Below are 13,607 nucleotides of genomic sequence, written 5' to 3' on the forward strand. Positions count from 1 at the left end.
AGCCAAAGTAGTCAAGAATCAGCCGTGTAGTGCAGACATGTGGTAATGAGCAAGTCTTGAATAGTACAAAGCCCATAAGGGGTTAGCGGCGTCTTCGGGCTGCCGGAGACATCCTCGTGGAACATGAACTGAAATCTCCTCACGTTATCACCTCTCGACTACAGTACCTCATGCCCCGCCTCTCGCTGAAAACCATGATTTGATATTCCTGCTACCGGAGATAGCTGTTCTAGAAGGAGATGCGCGATCGTCACGGAAGCCTCGTTGCCGTCGCAGAGCGGGCCATGACGTTTAGGGGGCACGGCGCGCCTTCTGCGATCAAGGCCGAAGATTCCAAATTCTTAGCGCAAGTCAACGATCAACACCACGGACATTGCGACCGTGCTCAATTACAAACCAAAGGCAATTATAATCGCGTCATTATCAAGGATTTCGCTGCCCAGGTATCAAGACGCGAACGCTCGTTGCTTACACATTCGCGTTGTGTCCAGTCAGAGTGCAGCGTGGTCCCGAGCATTGATCTGGTTCCGACCACGCATCTTCATGCAGGTCGTGTACCGTCGCTACTTGGGTACTTCCGAACCACATCACGAGGCTATTGCAAATACAACCAACGATAACTTCGGCTGCAAGGAGTCCCTGCGTCTCTGCCAAACGACCGCCCAAAAGCACAAGTAGATGGTTCACCTGCCGCGCGAAGACTCGCTGCGAAACATCTCCGTGGCCTAATTGACCATATACGTATGTTATGGACGCGTTCTAGGCGTAGGGAAGCACATTTCAGTGTACCTGCGTACCGTAGCTTCCGCCTATGGTGGCGAGTAGTCTCATTATACAAGAGCTAACGGCTGCCATACTTCATCGATTACCCAATCCAGCCTATGATGCCCCACGGAGTCCCACTAACTACTGGGGTAAAACCGCGCTCGGCGCGGGACTACTTGCTTTGGCACCTCACAATCTCCTTCTTTCGGATGTCGCCTTGCCGGTACTTGAGTTAGCTGCTGATTCTACCTGCATATGGTTCCCTGCGGTACATTAACTAGACGGCCGATAATCAACTATTGGTTGCACAACGTCAATTCGGATGAATAAACTGTTCGGCAGCGCTATGGAAAGTTCGATCGACGAGTTCGCGCGCTTTGGATTTGTTGGTAGCTCCAGTATTGGAAGGGTTGTAATGTAAGGGTGCAGGAGCCAGTCGTGTGCTGTTGGTACTATATAATGTGGCGGCCACATTCGGTCGCGAATGAACCACCAGTACTCAGGTCAAGTCTCACTTCAACTCACCATTCTTCCGCAACAAAATGGCTCCACTCAAAGCATTGCTACCCCTCGCCCTGGCCAGCGTCGCTGGCGCCAGACAATGCGCAAACTTCATGATACAGACCCCTATCACCTCGCGACAGGGACAGTTCAAGGAAGTACCAGTCGAAGGTAACCTCGACGTCGGCGCATTCGTAGCTAGCTTCAACCAGTTCGGCAAGAACTACAGCGCGGAGCTTCTTGAGGGTTACCAGACCCTTCAAGGAACCTACAACATCTCTGCGCAGTACTGTAAGCCAGCCAGCGGTAGCGGAAACACGATTCAGCTCTTGAGCCACGGTATCGGCTTTGACAAGACTTACTGGGATCTGGAGTACGAAAACTACAATTACAGCTACGTCGACGTCGCGTTGGCCGCTGGTTACAGTACGCTCGCGATCGACCGTCTCGGTATCGGTAACTCGTCTCACGGAGACCCCTTCAACGAGTAAGTGACAACTCTATAGCAATCGTTGTGTACCATATACTAATCAGGTCTTTTCTTCAGGATCCAAGCACAAGCGGAAGTCGAAGCCCTCAACTCTGTCACTACACAGCTGCGTGAGGGCAAGATCCCAGAGATCAGCTGTGCATACGAGAAGGTCATCCACGTTGGCCACTCCTTCGGCAGCGTCCAGTCCTACTGGCTCTCCGCCCTCTACCCCGAGAACACCGACGGTGTCATCCTCACCGGTTTCTCCGTCGCCGGACAGTTCCTCGCATACATCACTGCCGGATGGAACCTACACAGCGCTCGTCTCAACCAGCCCCTCCGCTTTGGCAACGCTTCCAACGATGTCATTGAGAAAATCGCAAGCGAGTACGACCTAAGCGACAACATTGTCGGCAGTCTTCAGAAGATCCTCGCGGCCGCTGGTGTAGACCTGACCTCAGACGAGGTATGGAACGAGCTTGCGACCACAGAGGTCCTTGACTTGATCAACGGATACAACAAGACCGTTACCCAATACGACTACCCCTCCGGCTACATGGCACACTCCGACCTCACAGCCCTACAGTACGCTTTCCTCCAGCCAGGCAACTACGACGTCGGCCTCGCTCTCGTAGCCGAGAAGACCAAGCAGCCCGTCACCACCGGCGAGCTCTTGACTATCGGCGGCTCACCCAGCTCGTCTCCCTTCACTGGCCCCGTCCTTGTCATCACTGGGGAGACAGACGTTCCCTTCTGTGGTGGCAACTGCTACGGTCAACTCATGGGTTCCAACGCCTCCAACATCCCCGAGGGCGTTGCCATGGCCTACCCCAACGCCTCTGCTTTCGAGTCCTACATCCAGCCTAACACTGGCCACGGTTTGAACTTCCACTACAACGCCACAGCTGGCTACCAAGTGATGCAGGACTTCCTGGCTAGCAACGGTCTTGCTGCGCAGTAAGCGTCGTACTTTGTATTGTGTGTCGCGTCTATTCTTCCGTTGAGGCTGGGCGCCGCAGGGGCATTTCGCAAGTTTGATGCACATTCTAAACTAGCGTTAGAGAATGAATACGTATTCTTTGTAATATCATGCACAAAAATCGTCACCTGAAAGTTTTGCGTGTTGTATTCGGTGTGGCTTACTCATGCACATGCCTGTCGCAAGCCATAACCGATACTGAAGTACCTGGGTTGACTTTCTAAGCCTTGACTAAATGATTGCAAGCAGTGGCACTCAGGCACGATCTCCCTTCCCCGAAAAATTCCGCGCAAGCGTGGTGACCAAATGCTGATGAATAAGCCTTGTCATTGCTGACTTTACAGCTAGGTATGCAGAAAACGCTCGGCGGTCTCCACACCTCCGTGCACGACAGGGAGAGCTCAGAACACCATTGACAGTTATCGCACCACATGTCCTCGCCCATTGCACCACTGATTATCAAAGTCTTACTCAGAATGTCGCCGTCGTATACGACGCCTCAACACCAAGGATGTCGACGATGGCCCGCTTCGCCCATGCACGACATCTCGACTAGGACCCGTGATGCGGGGCTATTTCATGAAGGTAGCCAATGCTGAGCCGTGAGGCTGGCAAATAATCTGGGTACAGTGTTTGTCATGGCTTTGATAGCATTGCAAACAACAAGATCTCCGGGTCGAGTGGGTAGTCTGAAGCTACACCAATGCAGGACTTGGTTACGTGCTCCGCCTTAACATGGACCTAAAGCATCTTGTACGAGGGCGGACTGGCGGGCCAAGGCGTGGCGTGGCGAGGAATTTGCGCAGTGGAGTGGACGCGATTGAACGGGGTTTGGGCGGGAGGTAAGAGTTAAGGTGGATGAGGCTGAAGACTCTGTAGACGTATAAAGAGGTCTTCCAACTGCTCTCAAGTTACACATCCATTGCAACAATATTGGATACTTCTCAGACTTCGGAGCATAACTTGACTCACCGATCGGATCACCAGTCTTCAAGATGAAGTTCAGTTCCGCCATCGCTCTTGCGGCCCTCACGCTGTTCAACACCGTTCGCGGTGATGGTACGATTGTCCTGTAAGACAAATCTTCCAGAAACTAACATGCCTCAGCTGTACCATGGGAGCGCATCGACAAGGACAAGGCGGTGCGTCTTCTTCATACTCTCCAGCCCCATATCCCTATCTGACGTCCCAACGCAGCTCCTCCTCATTCTCGACTTACAAGTTGGCCTCTTCCAGCTAGCCAGAGACTGGGACCCAACCCTCTACAAGCAAAACATCCTGGCGCACGCCGAACTCGGCAAGGTCTTTGACATCCCCGTCATTCTATCCACGTCTGCAGACCAAGGACCCAATGGGCCTTTGCCGAAGGAGATGCTGGAGATGTATCCTGATGCGCCGCTTATCCGACGTCAGGGCGAGGTCAGGTAAGTCGTCTTCCTCATCGTTATCACTATACCTTGTGTCAACATACCACAATGCCCACTTCTTAGCAACCACCTCTCCTAACACATCCCCAGCGCCTGGGACAACGAAGCCTTCCGTGCTGCCATCCGCGCCACAAACCGCACCCAAATCATCGTCGGCGGTATCACAACCGACGTCTGCACCACCTTCCTCGCCCTCGCCCTGCGCTCAGAAGGCTACTCCGTCTTCGCCAACGTCGAAGCTAGCGGCACCTACACGCAGCTCGTGCGCGACACGGCAAACGCGCGCATGCAGGCCGCGGGTGTGCAGCTCGTTTCTCTCTTCTCCATTGTATGCGATCTGATGCGGGATTGGCGCAATACGCCCGGCGCGAAAGAGCTGTTGCCGTATTTGGACAAGTATCTGCCGGTTTATGGAGCGGTGGCCAGGGGGCATGCGGCGGCGGTTGAGAATGGGACGGTTATTCCGGGGGAGATTGGGTTGATTACGGGGGAGAATGGGACGATTCTGTTGTAGAGGGTTGTGAGGGGTGAGGCGGTTGACGATGCGCGGGAAGGCGGAGAGTACTGGTAGGTAGCGAGTAGGAGCATTTGACGGAGAGGCACATGATGGATGGTGGAGGGGACTGCGTGCGATGTCGATAGCAATGTCAACTGCGTAAGAGCGATGAAGTTACAGCACTTTGATCGTGTGGATGTTCATGACGCTTTTGGCGGGTCAACATTGATACGGCAGCTCTTGGCGAGACCAAGGGCAAGCCGACGCGAAGCCACCTCGGCATCTGAGAGCCCATCTGTCACTGTCTTCCTCAACACCAAGAGACGTGACCATACACATCTCACTTTACAGAACTCACCATCGCGTCGCCATCCGCCGCGGCATGCTTTACAGTGCGAGCAATGCTGAGCCTGAAGACAAGCTGCCTATACTCCCACACGCCATGCAACCGCTGCCTTCAAATCCTACAATAGGACCTCCGAGTCATGCATTTTATACAAGTACACCAGACAAGTGTTATATGAATAAGAGTTCTCAATAACCAATGCTAATCAGGACCAGACCGCAGTCTGAGTTAAAGGCGTACTTGACTGATTCTGAAGGATACTTCGCAGAGCAAGCAATCTAAGGTAGGAACGATATGGCTTGCGAGAGGCCTTTGACGTGCTTCTTGGCTTTGTATATATTGGTCTTGCCTAATTCAAAATTGGAGTCAACCTCGACCGAAGCACAGTACTCGTTTCCTCGAGGGTGTCTAAGCGGTCGCTGTCTGCACCCTTGTGCTTGCACTTACCTTCGCTCCACGTATAGCTCTCTTGACACCATCAAAAGACGCCCCCGATCCTTACCGCGAACAGCCATCGCTATCATTCCATCCATCATTTACCTGTAAAGGCCAATCATGTCCCTCTCCAGAAACCACTCATTCCCGCCGGTAATCAGTGTACGACATGATGCGACCGAATACATAACAGATTTACCTCCCTCCCTCGCTGTATGGCTCATGCTACGTACCAAAAACGTCAGCAAAATCGGTTTAGCGGGATTCAACAAACGCTGCATAGTCTGCGAGCAGTTTGTGTGCAATTTCTGGACCGAAGCATGCGACCACAGAGTGAGGTGGCTCACGAAAGAAGCGGCGAAAGAAGAACTGGCAATGTTGACACCGCAGCCATATCTCCGACGACGGCTTTCAGAAGACTTCGTCGAACGATCCCTCCTTGCACAGCAGCGCCCAAGCCTCCCACTGTCAACGAAATGCTTATCACCGAACCCAGATGTATCGAGTATAAGCGCGCAGCTTGCACAACCCCATACCTTCGTTCCTTCCCAAACCCGTAACACAACGGAAGGCATAGCACCGAAATATTGCAGATGGGAAAAATCTGGTGTACATACATGCGCTAGTCCCACTGGCAGCTGTAAAATCGCAGTCAAGATCCTCACGCGCGGATGTCGGCATGTCATCGGTCAAGACTGTCTCTATCGATGGATCATAGCAGGAAAGAACTGGTGCCGGTTTTGCGGTGTGGTTTGGTTCAAGGAAGAGAAGTCTAAGATCACGAGAATGGCGCTACTAAAAGAGTGTTTTCGGGGTAGGGCGGATTATGTCGAGCACTTGGGCGCCATATGTGGGAAAGAAGAGTTCCAACAACTTGCGACACAGTGTGGAACCGTGAGAGAGGGCGAGTGGAAAGGTATCCTTGCTAGAGAGCTGGAGCGGATAATACTGGGGCAGTGTGGCCTCCAGAAAGATATGGAATCTATGAGAAAAGAGATACTGAGGATGGATCCGAGCTTTGTGGATACTTGGGATGAGCTGAAAGAGGACTTTGAGAAACAGTGCTGCAGCAACGCGATAGCACCTTGGACCGTCACTGAGAACTCACCGGCACCGTGGGACCCATACCAAAATCCGAGCGCGCGCAAAGGAATCCATATTCCTCATCACAAATGTCGTTAGATTCTTTCAGCGACAGCTGCCAGTCTGAGCATTCACCACGATACCACGTTCTCATAGAGACAATCGCTCCGTCGCTAAGACACTGAAGAATCTGACCATTTCCACTCTCATGACTCCACTTCTTCCGTGATCCTCGTTCAAGAGACATCCAACATGGAATTCAGCGATATGATATCAACCGCGGTTATACAGACCCACCATTGTGAAACGGCACATGCAGCAACCCTGATCTCTATCACTCACAAGCTTTCCGCGGCATTTCTTAGCACATGGAGATCCGTTTCGGAAGCTCAAGCCAGGCGTTTCGTGAGAAAAAAGGTAATTCACAACTCCAACTGTTTGGCCTTCCGCCCCGCTGTCGCGCGAGAGTTGCTGTATGCTTAAGTAGCGGCGCGCGGAGGGAACACCGTGTTCGATAGTCTACCGTATCTGACATGACAGCTGGGACTCTCAAACTCTAGACAAACAGCTGTACGAGCAACACAAACGCAACCGGAAGGTGAGTCGGTATCTCGTACCACCTCACGAAACTCTCCGGTCCAGAGCCCTCCAGAGCGCTCGCGCTCCCAATTACCAAGACTAGAAAGGACCCGCGTACTATACGATGTATTACCAGTACCTGCTTAGCAACGAGAAAAAGAAAGAATATTAATAGCTCAAGCCGTGGGGAAGGACCGAGAGATGTTTGTCTTCGTTCGGGTTCTAGCCTCAGGTACGACTCGGGAGGATGCCGAGGAGAGAAGGAAAAATAGATGTGCTATGGCTGGAAGAGGGTTGGTGTACTGGATGTGGACGTCCGTGTGTCGAGAGTAACGTTTCGCAGTCCGTTTTCGAGGGTGGAGCCCCCTGTCTGTGAGTGCGGTACCCGGAGTGAGGTCCGCATCATGGCAGAGGACGGAAGTTGCAAACGAGTGAAGTCATCGCTGGAGTGCGCAAGACGATCAGAAACTGAGATGAACACCATCTCTAGCATCATCCATCGAACGAAGCAAAAGTGACGATGCTTGGATCTGTGGGGACGCCGCTAGCCATAACGCGGTTCCCAGCTGCGCCTCCAGCAGCCAGCGCACCAATGGCCTTTGCAATCTAACCCACACTTTCCACAAAACACTAACCTCCCATCAGCTCACCCATCTTATCTTAATGTGCTCACAGACAACCCGCCGTTCACCCACTGCACACACGAGCGCTCATCTCGGCTAAAGCTACAGCAAAAAGGCGCAGCGCAGCGCGCACCCCGGCGTGACCGCTGACTCTAGAACCCGGTCTCTGCTTCCCGCTTAGACCCCGGCGAGATGCTACTGTGCGAAACGGCCGGCTGTGGTGTGGGCGTAGCTGATACAACAGCTGCGCTGAACACAGAATGGGCAGAGGCGGGGGACCATTTTCGCATATAGACTGGGCTGCTGCTGCGCGCATTCGGAATTCCCACCTGTTCACCAATTCAAGTAATTTAATCAATCCCATCGACGGTTCGCTATCGCATAGCATTGCATAGCATCATCATCCTTCATAAGCACCACCAACACCACACTCCCCTACCCATCTACCACCTTATCTCCATCAGCCCATTACATCAGGCCGCCAGATTACCACCCAACTTGACGCACCAGCAATTCCACTGCTTATCATCAACCACATCGCTTACTTAGGTGTCAAGGCCCAGTCCTTGGTAGGTATGTCATCTTGGAAAAAGTACGCCCGAAAACATCACTAACGGACCGACCAGCAAGGGAATCCCAACCGCTGCGCCTCTTCCCCTCACCTTGGTACAGACGTAACATCGCGTGGCTTTGTTAACACCAAGAGAAAACTACACTTATAATCACGTCTCTCGTCTCTACGGAGAAACGACACCATAATCACCACACACACACACGACCATGTTGGCCAAAATCTCTACGTCGCTCGTTGCGACTCTGCTGCTCTCATCGAATGCTCTCGCTGCGCCTACACAAACACATTGTCGCTGCGAAATCGTTGCTGATATGCCGTCATCATCCGTTCCCGCTTCAGCTGCCTACACACCCTCCGCCGCACATTGGTCACCAGCAGACCCTTCGCAAAGTCCTGTCGCAGCACTCAATGTATGCGCAAGCCTAGGATCGGAATTGCAGAAACTGCAACACACAGAGCCGGAGCTGTACGACTCATATATGGCGGGTGCTATCAAGGATGCGCCGCAGAAGCCGGTACCGACTGCGGTGCTGATGAACAGTCATGGAGAGGAACAGTCAACGTCAAGCCCACATAGGAGAATTGTGTGTCATGCGGAATCGATATTGTCTACGCCAGAGTTCCACAGCTCGTTCATTGGGCTTTGGGCGCTGCAGATGATTGTTGTGGTTGCGATATTGGCTTGTGTTGCTGAGGGTTTGCATTTGGGTAAACAATGGTAAGACACCTTGGCTCCTCTTGACTATTTCTCAAATACTAACGGTATCTCTAGGATGAAAAACAACAGCTCTCCCGAGCCAGTATCCGAGAAGAGCAGCCTGCGCTTGACCGGTGCCGAAAGGCGTCTCCTAGCCATCCCCACTGGTCCCCAGGAAGCAGATTCAGTGTTCAGCCCAGGCGCAGAGAAGAAGCTACGAGCGTACGAGACGACACGATACTTTGTCACGCAAGCATCGAGTGGACGGAGAGAGTTCATTGCGTATGATGATGATAGCGATGATGAGGCGAACAGGCCTGTGATGTAGTGTTACCCACATCACGGGCTTTGATTGAATGAATGTATTATGTTCCACCTTCCACTACCTGTTCACCGTGCATGCATGTTCCAGCGATGCGAAGGCGTCGTAGTAGTGTGGTTCGGTGCTACAACATCTCGTCCAAGCACACAACAGCGCCTTATCTTTCCCCGCATGTCATGGGGTTTCACCCACCATGACACTTGCGCAAACCAACGTTGGGACTACAACATGCCCGACACCTCGTGGTTTTATCCACGAGTACAAATGACAGTGTCTGGGATACAGAGCGCCCGTGTCTTTCCCCCCATTGTCCCTCCTTCCTCTTTCGTCCCTGCCACCACCCACCACGAAGGTATCGTACAACAAAGCTCGCGATGAAACATCGCAGAACAAGAAGAGCAAATGCTCAACAGAACAGTAAAGCAAATGGGTATCGCGAAGCAAGAACAAGAACGCTAAAGCAAGCAGTCTACATACAAGTCACCCGAACGATGCATCGATCCAATCGTGGCAGGGTGCAAACGGTCGAGCCAGGTAGTGGGCGCAGGGATGCATGGCCGCAGTGGACGAAAGTGTCGCGATCGGAAACACATGGAAGCATCCACTCATACCTACCTGAAAGGGAAGAAAAGTAATATACAAACAGCTGAGGTATCGCAGGGGTAAAAGAGTAATTAGTTGTTGCTTGGTAAAGGTATTGTCGCATGGAAGATTAGGTGTCGCTCGGGTTGTCGCTATGGGCATCTCGATAGATGTCATTATTAGGCGGAATTGGGTCCTGGTATGGGTCCAGATATCGGTACAAGTCATCGTGACAGGTCATCGCAGTGGGCTGATCGCAGCTGGGGGTATCGTAATGGGACAAGGTCGCAGAAGGGGATGTGGTCGCTGGCAGAGCATTCCAGATGGATGCCAATATTAAGGGGTTGTTTATCGCAGTAGGCAATGGGATGGTCGCTAGGGTATCGCGCGGGGTATCGTAGTCGTGTTATGGTAGTGTCGCGGTAGGCCTGGGGTCCACATTTCACATCACCGGGATGCTGAGAACCGAGGAGTCTAGGTGGAAGCCGTACATTAGAGTTCGTATCGAGGACAGTACTGTGGATACAGTCGTACAGGGGAGGACCAGAACATGGTCTCCAGGAATGGCGCGCTAAAAAGAAACAGGAACAGGATGTCGAACGCCGTAGAGAAATGCCGTATCCAGGAAAAGCGCTAATGTCATGTCGTAAATGTATCGTAGAAAGGACAGAATTTTGGTTGAGGGGAGCCGCGAAGTTCCGCCCCATGGTCGGTAGAGGTTGACAAGGTTGGCTCACATGATGGTGTGGTAACCCTTATCGTTCATGACGTCAATCCAGAACGCGTCTTGGCCCTCGTCAGACTGGCGCCAGGTCTCCTTGATGAGCTGGATCATCTTGCGAAGAGGCTTGTTGGGAAGCCTAAGAGCGAACTCTTGCAAGCGCCTGATGACAAACTCACGAGCGGCGACGACCTCTGCGTCGTTGGCCTGCACGTCGAAGAAGTCAATCGAAGAGACGAACTTCAACTCGGAGGCACACACAACAAGCAGGAGCGGCTGGATGCAGAATGTACCAGACGAAGAAGGCAGAGACTCGAGTGACCGGATGATGTGCATGGCAAGTGAGTTGAGCCACAGCTTTATGTCGGTAGCTTCGTAGACTGTCTCGAATCGCGGCGTGGGGAAGGCGAATTCGATGTTCTCACTACCCTTGGTCTTGCCGGATCCCAAGCGTTTGCGTAGAATGGAGGGGAAGACACGGTAGATCTCCAGCAAGCCAGACAGACGGTAGGCCTCGGCGATGGTGACGAAGTGTTCCTTGGGGGTACGCTCATCACCAGTGTCAATGACCTGATCGACTGATGGGTAGTCAACAGCGAGGAGATCCTCTTCCAATGAGGCGGCATTCTGAAGGTTCTCTTGTCGTCGACGGAGGTCCATGGAGTTTTCACGATCCATCGAACGCTCCTTGCGAACTAGACGACCGACCTCGGCGAACAGGAAGTGGATCATTGGGGCGATGCCTGTCCATGGATGAGGGACTGTCTTGCCTTGCGGCCCACGCGCAGCAGGAGTGTTCGTCCTGGCGGTGATGCTAGGTCGCAGTCCTGACTTGGGCGAGAAGCTCATGGCATCTTCTGTTACGAAGCCCATGAGCATCTCCCAGTGGATCAAAGACTCCTCAAAGAACTGTGCCTCGCGCTCGACCTCAATGCCGCCCGACCTACTGAAAAGCTTGGGGAGGATGAGGTCTCGCGCGATAGACAAGTACTCGAGTCCGAGCGCGTTGCTGTCGTGCCATGAGGTGGTGAGACCAAGTAGCATGATGCTCAAGAACGTCTTGGTCGCGCTTGTGTGATCCCTCTGAGCAAGTGGAAGCTCCAGCTCCAGTGCCTCGCGTGCCTTGCGCTGTAGCTCAAGGCCGGTTGCCGCCATGTTGGGGAATGTGTTGGCAAGATGTGCGGCGGCCATGGATTGGATCGCGTAATTAATGGAAGGGCAGTCCTTGTAGATGCGGCCAATGGTAGTCCGGAAAGGGTTAAGGACAGAATCAAAAGAAGAAAACACAGCGCAGACGTCCTTGAAGTAATGCTGGACGAGCAGTGACTCGACATCGTCCGGAGAGGATGGGTCTGGAGAGGGACTTGGAAGACGATACAAGTCAAGAAGCAACGAACGTGAGAGCCTGGGGCTAGACTCTCGGTTCTGTTCCCGGTCCATAACAGGTAACGAAGTGGAGCTCATGTCTTGCTTCTGTGAAAGGTCTTGCATGTCGAACTGAAGGTCCTCCAGTGATCCAGAGTCGAAGTCGATGTTGTCGAATGGATCAAAGCTGAAGTCTTCGTTGGGCATTTGGATAGCGTCAGCGAATCCATCAAGCATGATGGGGTCCATGTTATTGACATCCTCCATGGGGAAAGGCTCGTACTCGCGAGGGGAATCACCATCCTCGGTAGAGGACTCTTGTATCGAGGCCGGTTCCTCGAAGCTTGGTGGGGATGGGACTGCTGATGAGGCCTGTGTTGTCAAGGGTTGTTGTGTGGGAGGGGAGTTCTTCCTGCCTGCAGGGAGGACGGCAGCCAACGCAGCCTCGATACCACTGGCGACGTTCTGGGGAAGGGGTGACTTCGCCGCCGGTGAAGTGGTAGAGGTGGCGTCGGGTGTTGACCTGGGTCTAGGGGACGCCGACTTGGACTGGGCGGGGTTGAAGACTTCGTACTTTGTCGACCATTTCAGAGTCTTCTCGTAGCCAGGGCACGCAACGTTCCTTTTCTTGCACTGCAAGCAACCGGGAGCGGTCTCGTCACATTTGAGCTTTGTTTTTGTCAGCAAGTGGGCCAGTGCAGTAGGCGCAATCGTTGGACTTTACCCTCTTGAGCTTGCATCGACCGCATCCGTTCCTGGACTTTGTCTTCTTAGCCTTCAGATCTCTCGCCAAAACCTTGTCTTGAGCCAATGCGGGCATCTTGAGTATCAGGGTAGGGTAGACTTGGTTGGAGGGGGGCGAGGTCTGGGAATGTCGAACGACAATGGGGTGAGAATCCCGGTGCGAAGTAATAGGACTTAAGATGCGGATCCAGTGAATGCGGATACGACGCTTCAAATGCGCGTGACGGGTCAGTGACACAGCCGATGGTTCCCTTCGCCTATCATTAGACCGGTGTGGGCCAAGATAGCAGCTGATAAAAACATGTCGCTGGTGTGGTTGATGCAGGGTGTCTGAGCCTGGATGCCGAGCTTCGGCCTTTCAACAACCCAGCTTTCCCCGAAGTATCCATATCGTGCATCAGCGTGCGGCTGATTGGCCAGCCACCGCAGTCGAGCGTCGCATTTTCGCTCTTTAAACCCCTCTATGGGAGGACGCCCGCTCAGCGGAAAAGTTGGACACGCGATTGATAGATTATCCGCATCGTCTGAAACTATCATCAGTGGCGGGCTCGTAAAGAAGGTTATAGCCAAAAAAGCATCATGAGGATGTTGAGAGTCTGGAGATAAGGCAGATCAACGGCTACCCCACAATCATCCAGAAGTGGGATGAAAGAAGTGGATTTGATAACTATGTATAGTTAGCGCATGCCCGTGGCGCCACTAGTAGCATCATCTTGCTTCACGATAACCTCAGCCCAAGATAAAGCCACGTCTGCACGCATGCCCCATGACGATGTCGGAGCGTCAACCAACGTAGCGTCCAGGCCTGCTCATATCAGCGCATGCAATTATCGGCATGACTATCTAGAGATCCGACTCTGAGCGACCGCCTCGAACGAAGCGACCTATCACATGAG

General features: G+C 52.9%; 4 protein-coding genes across 4 annotated transcripts; 3 read left to right on the forward strand and 1 right to left on the reverse strand.

Moving 5' to 3' along the window:
• Nucleotides 1-1,307: 1,307 nt before the first annotated feature.
• J4E85_001623 (uncharacterized protein) lies at nt 1,308-2,699 on the forward strand (the record flags this gene model as incomplete). The annotated part of the gene is made up of 2 exons (XM_051465908.1): nt 1,308-1,753; nt 1,814-2,699. The coding sequence occupies 2 exons, from the start codon at nt 1,308-1,310 to the stop codon at nt 2,697-2,699; spliced, it is 1,332 nt and encodes a 443-aa protein (XP_051330465.1).
• A 1,013-nt stretch (nt 2,700-3,712) lies between these two features.
• On the forward strand, nt 3,713-4,658 carry J4E85_001624 (uncharacterized protein; the record flags this gene model as incomplete). Its single annotated transcript, XM_051465909.1, has 4 exons — nt 3,713-3,776; nt 3,825-3,859; nt 3,915-4,141; nt 4,235-4,658. The coding sequence occupies 4 exons, from the start codon at nt 3,713-3,715 to the stop codon at nt 4,656-4,658; spliced, it is 750 nt and encodes a 249-aa protein (XP_051330466.1).
• Nucleotides 4,659-8,486: 3,828 nt separating this feature from the next.
• J4E85_001625 (uncharacterized protein) lies at nt 8,487-9,305 on the forward strand (the record flags this gene model as incomplete). Its single annotated transcript, XM_051465910.1, has 2 exons — nt 8,487-8,998; nt 9,053-9,305. The coding sequence occupies 2 exons, from the start codon at nt 8,487-8,489 to the stop codon at nt 9,303-9,305; spliced, it is 765 nt and encodes a 254-aa protein (XP_051330467.1).
• Nucleotides 9,306-10,614: 1,309 nt separating this feature from the next.
• Nucleotides 10,615-12,787, reverse strand: J4E85_001626 (uncharacterized protein; the record flags this gene model as incomplete). Its single annotated transcript, XM_051465911.1, has 2 exons — nt 10,615-12,636; nt 12,692-12,787. 2 exons carry the CDS (start codon nt 12,785-12,787, stop codon nt 10,615-10,617), a joined length of 2,118 nt encoding a protein of 705 aa, XP_051330468.1.
• Between the last annotated feature and the right edge of the window lie 820 nt (nt 12,788-13,607).

The sequence above is a fragment of the Alternaria conjuncta genome (assembly GCF_024043145.1).
Source record: "Alternaria conjuncta strain BMP 0040 chromosome Unknown scaffold_2, whole genome shotgun sequence".
NCBI classification, from domain to species: Eukaryota; Fungi; Ascomycota; class Dothideomycetes; order Pleosporales; family Pleosporaceae; genus Alternaria; species Alternaria conjuncta.